The following is a 12,687-nucleotide window of genomic DNA, read 5'->3' as shown; positions in this document are numbered from 1 at the left end:
CCTCCTCCTCTTCTTTTTCCTGTCCCTCTATATCTAACGATTCTGCGCCCCCGGCACCCTCCTCCCCCTTTATCAGCAAAATTACCCTGTCGGGCTTGCTGTGGAATTAGTCATTTTCTATATGACATGACCTCGTCTGTGGTGGCGCTGAGATAGGGATCTATTTTTATGTGGTATCAGCGCCCCGGGGAGGCTTCAGAGGGTGAGGATCCCATACGTAGCGAGGGGTGAAGCCAGGCCACAATCATGGATTATCATGATTTACGGCCTTGCTGTAAGAGGAGAAAAAAAAGAGTGAGAGAGAGAAAATGAGAGAGAGAGGGGAAGAGAAGGAGTTTCTGGATGACATCATCATAGCAGAACATTAGGAAAAAAAAGAGAATAAAAGTACAGTAGTTGCAAAAAGTTTCACCTCTAAGACAAAATTATGTGTTTAATCTTCTACCACAGAGGGACGACCCTCACACACATGCATACACGCCTTGCCTGCATTGTGCGATGCAGTGCTACAGTACATCACAGTAGTAGAACAGTTACTCCCGCAGCTCTCAGTCGTCCTCAGATATAATGTTGTTCCTTCTTCTCTACCTTCATCCCCCCATCTTTCTTTTTTTTTTTTTTTGCATTGATTTGCTGACAGCGCTGAAATGAAAAATACCTTAGTTTGCAGCAACAAAAGAAAAGCACGTCAAATTTGTGAGATATTGGGATGCAGGGGGTCTGAGGAATGAACCATCTAAGGTCAGACGGTCCTTTGCTGTGGATGGCACTTTTGATTGTGCGCACTACTATCCCAAGTCTGGACAGACACACTTGTGCTGTAAACAAGACCCCTCTCCGTGCTCTGGCTCAAGCACACCCATGTATACAACTGTCAGTACACACTTTATGAAGGCATAGACACACAACACTGGCATTGATACCCACCCAGAATCACATGAACATGTTATTTTCATGTATTTAAAATACAGTATACTGTATGCCTGTATGAACACATTTGCACATGCAGGTACACATTCCAGCTCAGCACTGTCCACCTCCCTCGAGCACAAATGTTTTCTGTTGCATTACAATGAAGAGCACAGCAGGAGAACAGGATGGGATTCCACACATTCTGCAAAGATATTTGAGAGCATGGTTCTCTTTACCTCTGTCTCTCTATCTTTCTCGCTCCAAATCTTCGCCCTCCTGGGGCCATGACTTAGTTATAAAAAACACAACTTTTATCAAGTTATATCTTGTCAAAATCAATTTATACAGCTTTGTTCTTTGCTCAGTGTAAATCAAAGACGGCTTCACAATGAAAGCAACCATGCGTAGCACATGAGCCCTGTTGATATCTCCCATGTTTCACTTACTTTCACTCACTTTTAGGATAAAGGTTATGTGTGGACTGAAATGCACCAAAGAACCAAGTCTTGGTAGAGCTGTTCATGGGCTGCACACAAGGGGAATGGGATGTTCAGACTAAAACAATGAAAAGGCCAGTTTTCTTAATGAATTTAACCTCACTTCAACTTGTGTCTATTTTACAGACTATAGTGTGTACAATGGGCCTGAAGTGGTATCCACACCCAGAATTGCTCCACTGTATCAAAGGATGTGAGGTAAGGGCTCGGCTCGGGTTAGATGTTTTTTCTTTCTTTTGTATTTGTCGAGTAACAGTCTCATCTATCACACAAAACCTCCAGTGCTTACACTCTTTCACCTTTTGTGATCCTGAATATATTAAGTACGAAGTATAAAGTTTTCCCGTGGATGACCAATGGAGTAAAGACAGACGCTGGATTGGCTGATGCTATGCAAGTTAAACTCTAAGAGAAACCTGTGGGTGAAGACTGATCTCTGGATTTATAACTCTTAATGTTCTTGCAGGTGCAACTGAGATCAGTGGCTAGATTTCTTTTGTTCTTCTAAAGGCTATCTTAAGTGAGGGTGAAGTTATGAAATACAGTGATGTTACAACACACTGGAAAGATTTTTTTTCAGATAATAGCAGAGGACAACCACCTGCATGGACTGCTGTTCGGGTATTTGCTGCTAATTGAATATATGAACTTGTCGCTGTAGTTTGACGTAATTAGGGATTTATTACTTCGTTGGAAAAATCATGTGACCATGCGTTAAACCTGTCTTTTCTCTAAAAATGATGCATTTACATGTGAAAGAATTCTATTCCATTTCACGGAAGAATGATATCATGTGCTCGCTTTAGGCCAACTGGATAACCTGATTGGTAACCCAAGTGGAGGGTGGGGCCAACCCAATAAATCACCTTATTGGAGTGTTTTCTGTAGCGAATAGTTTATGGTGTCCTCAGTTTGACTTACGGGTCTGGCCCACTAAGGGCTTAAAAAGTCACATTGAAAGATGAGGGAAATTTAATGCATCAAATTCATCAGCAAATCTATTCACAGGCCTCTAAAAGGCCCTGAAAAAGAACCTACCACTAAAACAAAAGCCTTTTTCCTATAATTCACTCTTTGAATCATTATCAACCAGTTACGTTTGCAATAAAAAGCTTTTCTCTTTACATTGTTTTTTTTTTATTTTTATTATTATTATTATTCTAATTGATACGTTGCCTCTTTCTTGTGTAGCCATTCATGGGAGACAACTACTGTGATTCGGTCAACAACAGAGCCTACTGTAACTATGACGGGGGAGACTGCTGCGATTCCACTGTCAAGACCAAGGAGGTTAGTGGCACGATCATACCTGAGAGTAAAGCTCACCCAGACAAAGACAAGATGTTGGGTTTGGTCACACTGATCAACAGTTAAGTTTTATGGCTCAGGGATAAGTCCTACATTTCAGATGTGAGCATTTTTCATTTTCCCTGCACCTTACCCACTTGGACCTCCTTTACTTTCCAACTGCCATTCATCCAGTGAAGGTTGCATGTTTCCTCTATCAAGCTCTGGCATTTATAAATAATAAATTCTACCTACAAAAGGTAAGTATAATGGAAGATTAGAATTTGCTGTCGAAGACTGTTTTATTTCACCTCTTGGAACGTCTCTAAACAGATTCTTCCTTCCTTTGCTTCGTGTCCAACCTTATATCACTGGTAGACAGATTACTGACTCCACATCCAAGAGAGTGGGAGTTTTCAGACTTCATCAGTAGTCTTTGTTTTTCTGAGGTATTCTGTGTCCTAATACGTAAAACGTCTATATTTATCTTTGTGTGCTTGTATTTATACCACTACCCAAGATGCAAGTAGTCATTTTAATCTTATTTCTAATCTAATGTATTTATCACACTCTTAAGGATTGTGAGTTTATGAACTTGTAATATAATTGACTTGCTCCTCTTCACTTTATCTTTTTTCTTAATACCCAATTGGCCGTGTTGTATTTCAGCATTAGGATGTACATGTCAAAAAGTTTGGTCATCCTAACTCTCTTAATTCAAGGAGGTGCTTTGTCTGGCTCGTTCCAACCAGCTGCTGGCAACCGATCTGATTGGGAGTGTGTAGTAGCTTCTGTGCCGCAGCATCTGCTCCTCTGGTCTCTTCCCATGTGCAGTTTTGACTAGAGCCAGCATTATTCCTGTCCAGCCAGTGAAAGAAAAATAAGACTATGTTAAAATATTACCCCTTTGAAATATTGCATCTCACTCAGTTGATCAGCATCTACAATGTGTCTGCTAATTTGTCCAAGTAATAGATTTGTACAAGATTTAGATCACTGAGACGTTTGCAGTTATCATTAATTACTAGATATGGCAAATTAATTTAGGACATTTAGGACCAAGCACAAGCCAAGCAACTACTTTTCATATATTTGATTGCACTGTGCTGCTTTTTTATGGACATACATAAACTCACCTCAGACGAAAGAGAGGTCCATCGGTCCATGGTTTGTTTTTGTCCTTTATTCATAACTTTACTATCAGATGGAAGGTATTGTATCCTCTGTTGAATAGCAGCAGGAAAGTCAGTGAGCAGCCTGCTGGGAAGTGACCTCACTCCTGAAGTGGTTTCGCTGCTGTTGATTGACGCTATCTCATCTCTACATCTTCTGGCCCCAGTCCAGTGCAGGGGCTCAGCCAGAACTTGCATAACTCACTTTTACTGACAGACCCCAATGGGAGGATAGACTCCATTGAATTACTGCAGCAACAAGAGGTCGAGCTGGGCGAGAGGAAGGCAGGCAACGGGTCTCGTTAGAGTTAGGAATTGTTATGTTGCACATCAAAGGGAGGTATGGTCTGAACATTGTCTGTTTGGATGTCAAGGAAGTAATCTCTGGTTTAAAAAAATGCCTTTGATGGTTTTGAGTTTTTGGTCTATTTCCTGACGACAGTTAAGACCAGTCCAAAAGGAACAATTTATGTGCTTAGTCCAAGATTAGACTTTAAATCCAGTCGACATCACGAGCCGAACTTTTGCAAACATATTTGCTCTGTAAATCGTATGTCCCACATTCACCTTGAAGAAACAACAAATCACAAACCAAAAGGATTTATATTTTACCGTCTTGTTTTCAAGTTGGTATTTCTTATCTTTGCTTTTTCAGACCGCCATCACTTTTCTGTCAGTATAGATTGAAGACTTGTTTCCATACATCCAACAAAACAAATCAAATTTGCATAAACCTCTAATGTCACAGCTCTAGGAGTCATAATTGGCAGCCAGACAGCAGCCTGCTAGACAACACAACTCGCCTGTCCCACAGATATCCATCTCTATTCAGAAACATGACCATGTGCCTCAAACTGCAAAATTAGCTCATCGAACAAGCAGCCAAGCAAATATTGTAGTCGATTCTTAGCTAAGTCTAAACACTATAGATAAATATTTCTGCAAATATCACTTTGGTGCATTTACTGTAGAGCCTGTTGTGGTCCTTACTCCCCAACACCATGATTATGAAAGACTGTCAGCAAAGTCCAGCTGCTGTCAGTTTCTGATAATTCCCCAAATTTCTATTTTTTACCTCCTTAAAATCGTAGAAAAATGTTGATAATGCATTTAAAATAGCACTTGCCGATATTTATATCTGCCCAAAGGGGGATGACTGAATGCAACTGCAGTCGTACTTTAATCCTTGATGAGGAATCTGGCTCAGGTTTAGTGCTGTAGTATTTCCAAGCCAAGAAGGATGCTACATGCCTATGGTCAATAGTAGTGTCTGCAAAACAGGTGTTACCAGTTGGCTGAAATAATAACTGCAGGCAAATGGAGGAAATTAAGTAAATACTTGGTACTAACTTCTGTCACACTAGCAAAGATGGATTAGGTGAAGAGGAGGTCCATTCCAATTACTGAAACCTTGCTATTTTCAGCAGGCTGCTTCACTATGATACAGTAAGTAGATCACCTGGGCCCAAGAACTCCTGGCTGCTGGTCCAACTTCTACTTGAAGGCATTTTACCTTGGCATTATTCAAAGGAAACAGTCTGGCTGGTGTTTTCCACTTGTGGGTCCCCTGGAAACTGTTCAGAAAGATACGAAAAATTACTCTGAAATAACCAATCATAATTTGATTTATCGGCTGCCAGGAGCAAAGGGGCGAGGAAGGTTACTGTGGGTGAACAACAAAAAGGAAACACTAAGGAATTGAGCAGATATATGATGTTGATAAGGGCACAGAGGAAAGCCAGATGTTTGATTTAATCCCTTTTGGCTTGTTAGCCCATTGCCTGATTGATGCAGCTTACTTGCATACATGTGTTGCTTGGTACCTTGGCTAATATGAACCTCGTTTGCATGAACATCAAATTAACCTGAATGTCAGTGTTAAATTATTAGCCTGACAACTTTATCTGGGGGTTTCATTGCGTTGCTTTGATATTTTTTGTCCATTTTAAAATTTCCTCTGTATTTGTTATCGTTTTGGTACTTGCGTTTAGTTAGCCATTTAGATTTAGTTGTTTATTCCTCTTGGGCAAAGCCTTCATAGTTATCCCTATTTGATCAACTCCGTCAAAACAGAAACAGGATACTTTGCACCTGATTCTGATTTTCCACCAAAGTGAACACATGCGTGGCAGGCAATGAGGGACAGAGTTGCATAAAAACCTCCAAAAACAAAGGAAAATGACACAATATATGACAAAAGGAATCTGTAACTCATTTATTACAGACCCATGCCTCTGAGCTTCTGAGTAATACATTTGCTGGGTGACAAAGAAAGGCAGTTTTTTCCTCTTTAGCGGGAAATCGATTCTTGTCTAGACCACAAGTGAATTCTTTGTCCTAACTTGTTTAATTGTTCCTGAACACAGAGTTGTCTCTGTTACAGTGGATCTCATTTGATGTCATCAAGGAAATATCTGTTTTTATTTCTGCTCTTACTGTAGCAACTGTTTCATACACAGAAAATTCACTTGAAGAGAGTTTTTTTCTTTTTTTCTTTCTTTCTTTGTCTTGTATGCGGTGAAATACTTACCTGCACATCTCCACATCTGAAAATCGTCTCACAACTTAATCCTACTGAATAATATTTGTCATAAACTGAGGTCTGTATGTCAGAGGAAATTATTTGGTCTTCTAAAAAAGTTAAACTATATATTTGCAGCCATTTTTCAGAAGGAACTATTGGGCTTGGTGCTACAGACAGGGTTTGGAAGCTGTCAAGTAATACGAGATGGTATTCTTTCACTGCAACCTCTCAACCCGTCATTGTTGGTTTTGGTCTTTTCACATATTTTTTATTAGATATTTTATTGCTGGGGAGCTGCAGTAACCAGGGAATTGTGCTACTACAACTTTGGCCTTCGAACTAAAATTAGTCATTTTTGTTGAAATAGATTCTTTTATTATTCTATGATAGATTAGCGTCACAGTTTCAATGATAATTCATTTGCTTATTTTCCTTATGACCTGTGAGAGAGATACCCACACACTTGCACTCATTCATTCTGCCATTCACGCTGTCCCCTGTCCCTTTCAGTCAATCACACACTCATGCACACACAACACAAACAAACAGCACATGAACAGACATACCAGCCACCAGTTGCTTTGATGCAGAGGTCAGGTGACTCAGTGGGAATCTTGATCAGAGCCGTTGTCCCCAGCGTGTTCTGACACAGCACACCAGAATGACAGCATGAGCCCTTCAAACCACACACACATGCAGACACACCTATTATTTGGTCCTCTGCCAAAGCCTTTTACATTCACTGTTCCCCTCTGATCTGTAGTAATGAGGTAAGAGGAAAAAGAAATGAATGAAATTCAAAAACAGACTCTTCATCCTCCCTTATCCACAGTCATATATATCTTTTTGTCCTTCAAGTCTTTCCAAAAAAAAAACAAAAGTAAAAGAAAAAAAATCCTCGTCTGCCTCACACTAAAAACCAAATGTGCATACCATTATTATGTCTGCAGTCCACTGATGGCAAAGATATGACACTGATGGAAACATCTGCTCACCCGTCCTTAGCAGAAGATGCTTAAGAGACTTTTTTAGTGCAGTCACATGGTTGTTTATTATTGTGTTACTCAACATCAAATGCCATGCCTTTCAAATATGACATGGTTCAATGCATCAAATATGAAAAAAAAATAGAAAAAAAGAATTAGTAATTTTTGGAATGTGATACAATTCCTTCCAGATACAACAAGTGAGCATTTTCTGCTCTTTCCACATAATCTTAAAAGCTATTGTAGGAATTAGGTTATCAATTCCTAAATATTTCCAGATTCCTTGTGTTTCCTCTCATCTCTTTTTCCTCAAAGCTCTGAGTTTCATCCTGATAAAAGTTGAATAAGTACACTTAGGGGGAAAAAGAGCAAAAAGCAGTGGAACTCAGTTGCTCATTTAGTTTTAGTCCTCTTTCCAGCAAATGCTGCTCTCGTCTTTTATTTTGGTAGAGATTTGTGTATTAAGGAGTTCTGGATGACTTGCTGTGTATTATTCCACCCCAGGAGCTTTGAAGGTGCAAGGACTGGCTGCACGTAAGGTCACCACAGGATCTCCCCTTAATAGTTGCAAGCTGTTGGCTGGATTTGGAGAGGCAGGGAGGTGAGGAGGCAAGAGAATGCCTTTCTGAGGGTTGCCTGCGCAAGACCCTTTTTGTAGGTCCCCGTCAGCCCCCCCCCTTAGTTTGGAAGGAATTCCTTTCTTGGATGCTGGAAGCCGTACGCAGAGGGCACCGATTATATAGTTATACGGCTTGGCCTCTCTAAAACAACTATTTCTAAATGTGTCTGTATGTTTTTCTGTCTGCGTTGGTGGTGGGGTCTAAGTGCTGAGATCTCTCCCAGCCCTTCAGCCCTGTTTACAACTCTTAGTCTGGCTAGTCAAGTATGCTCACTACGTGACTTGCTATGTGCCACGATTGATGTTTGTGTCCTAGCTGATGTTCCGTGATAGCCACCCCTGACCACTAACCTCTCGGTCTGCGCTGGTGACTCACATAGACAAATCTCTTTGCTGCCTTTTAAAATGTCATTTCCTTCTCTGCTATTTTGTGTGTTATTAGATACATCAAATATTCACATATCTGGGTGCCAAAAATGCATGCCATCAACAGCTCTTTATTTTTTTTAAAGCCAAGTTGACTTTATTTCCCATTGCCAAGGCTCTGCCAGGGCAATTTAGGGGGAGGAGGGGGCTGAGGTGTCCACACATGCACTATGGGTATTTTTTGGCCATGGTCTCAAAAAAAGTTTGTCATATTTTACTTTTTGTTTTATAAAACCACTACAAAGTGATACATGTGGCCAAAAATTATATAAGCTGCTGTTCAATATTATTCTCAGCTTTTCTCGATGTATCAGTTAGAAGTTGTACTGTGTTGTCAAAAAAGGCCCAAGACAAAAGTGTTGTGAGTTCTTATAAACTCTAATAACCTCAGCTACTTGCTAATGAACAGTGTGTTATGCATCCCTAGATCAGCCAGTTCCCATTTCCCCAGGCCTGTGCCCCTTACACCACCTCCCCTTCTTCAAGCACTGACTGACACACTCTGCACACACAGAAATGTAGAGAGGAACTCTGTTATTTTGACCTGTTCCTGAGATGGAAGGATGGGGCTCTGACAAGGTCTGCGTTCTTGAGAAGGGCTTTCATGTTGCTGTTAGTGGGTGTCCTTCCCCAGCCCTCCTCTAGCCCTGGGACATGGGGCAGCATGAGGGCCCCCAGGCCCACAAGGCCAGCCAGTCCCATTTCCCAGCCACCCTGAGAGAACCTCAAGTCAGGGCCAGATGTGGCAGCTGGTCCAGCCACCCTGGAGGTCAAGGTCAAAGGAAACCATGTCAAATTTGCCACCCACCATCATTCTCTAGATAGAGAGATAAACAGAAGTGGCCTTGGAGGGGAAGTGAGGTGTAGAAGGGAGGTGGGAGGCATAGTGGGGAATTGTGCTGGGAGAGAGAGAGCGAGAGGAGGGATAAAGCAAGGTAAAGTACGGAGGAGACTGAAGCAGACAATGTGAAAGTGTGAAACGGAGAGATAGTGTAATCAAAGTGAGAACGAGTTAGATGAGAGTAAGGAGCCCCATGTTCTTGGCTTCAAAATGCCACAGAGAAAACACTGCTCACGCGGTTGGCAGCTGTTTTCTGAAGTGTGTCCGGACCTGGGCTTGTAAAGTCGTCACATGTAGGCCTCATTTTCTCTGAGGAGTCTGGGCACTGCCCACCTGGCCCTCATATTAGGAACACCCCCACTGCCCCCCCTCAACACGCACACACACACACAAACAACTTATTTTATACCCTATTTCAAAGGGGAACCTGCGTCACTGCTCCTCAGTGACTAGCATGCTCCCCCATGTCATTCCACAGGGCTGCAGTCTACAAAACCCTGACTCTCAGGAACCGTTGCTGCTGTTTCCTGTGTTTTGCGTGGAGGCATTTACTTAACAGTGCTATCCAAAGCAAAATGGGATACTAAGACTCCCATGAAATCTTATTTTAAAATATTATTTTTTCCCCAGTGCTTTTATTTTCTACAGATTTTTTGTCCAAATTTTATTGCCGAAATATTCTCTAAGCTAAGGAACTCTTTTAATGGTGGTCAGAATCTCTTTGTAGTGAGAAACATGGGGACATTAATCTTGAAAAAGATCTGCTCTTCGGAGGAAAAGGATGTGCATGCACAGTAAATATTTCTGAAAATCCGTAAAAACTGACAACAATTACTGCTCACAATGAGGTTTCCATAAATGTGAACCATAGCAAGATGAATTTAGTATGCATTTAGTAGTAATCAGTCACACAGGAAGTGAGTCAGCTCCAAAGTCCAAAAAACTTTGGAGCTGACAGTGTGCATTGCAGTAGACACTACAGTTATGAATGTGTCTTTTAGTGGATGGGAAGTTCTCATTTCTTAGTCATTCTTTGCTAATGCATTCAGTAATTACTTGACTAACCTCTCAGATAGTATTAGCTCTTGATGCAATTTATTTGATGGTATTACAGTAGCAGCTACTCCATATTCACGTAATTGCGCCATATGACCCCCCCCCTGGAAACAGCCCCTCCCACAGCAGCCAGACAGCTTTCATTAATAGCTTTGAGCTAATAGCTGTCTTTGGCATAAGGCGTTCTGTCAACTGCGTATATCTGTGTTTGGTAAAGTGGCTGGTATTGTCATCTAGTTTACAATGTAAATGTAATACATTTACATTGTAAACTAGATTGTTATACAAAAGAGGTGGTGCCACTGAGCCCTAATACGAAAAAGTGACACTGGCCCCGCGGGCTCCCACAGATTGATCTGATAAGCCACCAGAACACAAATGCATACATGCCCTCAAGTCTGCCGCCTGCCCTCCATGACTTGGACCACATGTGTTCCTTGTTTGGCCTGGAGAAGGGGGACACATTTTGTGTACCCAAACAGCTGAAGCAGGCCCCCCGAGAGGCAAGCAGACAAGGCAGCAGCAGCTGGTGCTGGTGACGCATTGCCAACGTTAGCCAGTGACGTCAAACGCCAGGGGCAATGGTCAACGATCTTTCAGTTCTATTTCCACCTATACAGTGTTAAACTTTAACATCCGACCATCAGAGAAACTGGGATATTGATTTTTCTTATATTCAGTGACTTAGAGATATTGATCTTCTGGGCCAGATGCACTCACGGAATCTACATACACCTTATGTTTTAGTTATACTCGTGTTATCTACCTGCTAAAGCAAGATGTTTGTATAGATCTTCATGGTAGAGACTTAAAATTTGGTGTTTATGGGATCTTGGTTCTTGGCTCTTTTGACCACCAATATGCATTTGTAAAACACCCATAAGTTGTGTAAATCAATTACACTTAATGACTGTAAGTCTCTTCTGCCCAGGTAATTCCATTCCCCATGTCCTGCGACAAACACGATGAGTGCTCCTGTCGGGATCCCAATGCTATAGAGAACAGAAAGGATGAGCATGTACATTCCCTCGGGTGACCAGCCGGAGCAGGGACCTCTGTTCGACTTCCCAGGAACCACGCTCCAACACAACACAGCCAGAGTGGCCGAGGCAGACCCCTCCTTCATCCTCCTCTCGGCCTTCAGTTTCCTGCACATGCTGCTTAACAGGCATACCTCTCCATCCATACTGCAACCCCAACCAGTTGAAATGCCTCCGCCTCCACATCACAGAAAGATCTAGAAAAGAGGATGGGACTCATGAGACTCCACAGAAAACTTCATTTCTTCAGCTAAAAAGGAAAGTAACCCTGCAATATCATCATGAAAAAAAAGATATATATATATATATATATATATATATAGCAAGGAGAAAAAAAATACATGAAACAGACACTTTTTTGTTTTTGAAAGAATAAGAAAACAAACAACAACAAAACAAAAAAAAGAAAAACTAAACAAAAACATAACCAAGCCTAGGTAGCATGCCTTTTGTTCAGTTTTGTGCTGGCTTCAGTGTCTATTTTAGTGACCTTGCTCTACAATCACACGATTGAACCTAAGGTAACTCAAAATGTGCAAGTCGGGGGATTGTGTTGATGTTGGCTCTGTGTTTTTGAAAATATGAAGGAAATCAAAAACAAATGTTAAAAAATAATAATCCTCACACATTTTGAAGGCATGTTCGACACCTTTTTGGAGGGGCTAGAAGTTTCTGTTTAAATCATTCCTGGTTTCTAACTGGTCAGACGTTCTGTATCTCAATGTCCTTTTTCAGTAAAGTGTGTTTCTCCATAGGCACATCAGAGGCTACAGAGGTTATTACTAGCTTGGTGGGGAATGAGACAGCCATATTCTTAAGGCAAGACACTACAGGTGAACATTTAAGTAACAGGCATGAAACCATGAAACTTTTCCGGCTTATTACTTACACTAAGACAATGATTTATGTTTAAGTATGCAAATGATGCATTATCTAATGCAGAACTGAAATCTGAATATTGGGTAGGTCAAGTGTTTTTTCAGGTGTGTTTATATATGTCGGTTTTTAACACTCTACAAATCAGAAATCACAGTCAGCTATAATGAATTCCTTTTGGCCATGTTTTTGGGAATCAAATATTATATAAATCCCCTCTGTGGAAATCTTCAGACAGGAGTAAAACTGGAAAGTCTGGTGTATGTAAATGCTACTGAAGTGGAGATATTTGGCTCAGAGTACGAAAAAATGGCCCTCAGAGATATACTATACTATAAAATTCCTAAATGTTTTATTGGAAACCACTATAGGATACACAGAAAGTGACCATGTTTGGATCTCATCACATTTTACAGGTGAGGGATAGAGCTTTACAGCGACACCTGTGATG

General features: G+C 41.1%; 1 protein-coding gene across 1 annotated transcript in view; it reads left to right on the top strand.

Annotated features, from left to right (window-relative positions):
* pappaa (pregnancy-associated plasma protein A, pappalysin 1a) overlaps positions 1-11,376 on the top strand; it is a gene marked incomplete at its 5' end in the record, with an annotated part of 80,314 nt that extends 68,938 nt beyond the window's left edge. The window contains 3 exons of the mRNA XM_083983337.1: positions 1,536-1,607; positions 2,601-2,699; positions 11,252-11,376. Coding sequence (XP_083839463.1) covers positions 1,536-1,607; positions 2,601-2,699; positions 11,252-11,356 — 276 coding nt within the window. The 3' untranslated portion in view covers positions 11,357-11,376. The remainder of the gene's footprint in view (positions 1-1,535; positions 1,608-2,600; positions 2,700-11,251) is intronic.
* Positions 11,377-12,687: the final 1,311 nt, after the last annotated feature.

The sequence above is a fragment of the Trachurus trachurus genome (assembly GCF_905171665.1).
Source record: "Trachurus trachurus genome assembly, chromosome: 12".
In the NCBI taxonomy this organism is placed as follows: domain Eukaryota; kingdom Metazoa; phylum Chordata; class Actinopteri; order Carangiformes; family Carangidae; genus Trachurus; species Trachurus trachurus.
Note: the sequence above shows the minus strand (reverse complement) of the source record. Positions and strands in the feature narration are given on the sequence as shown.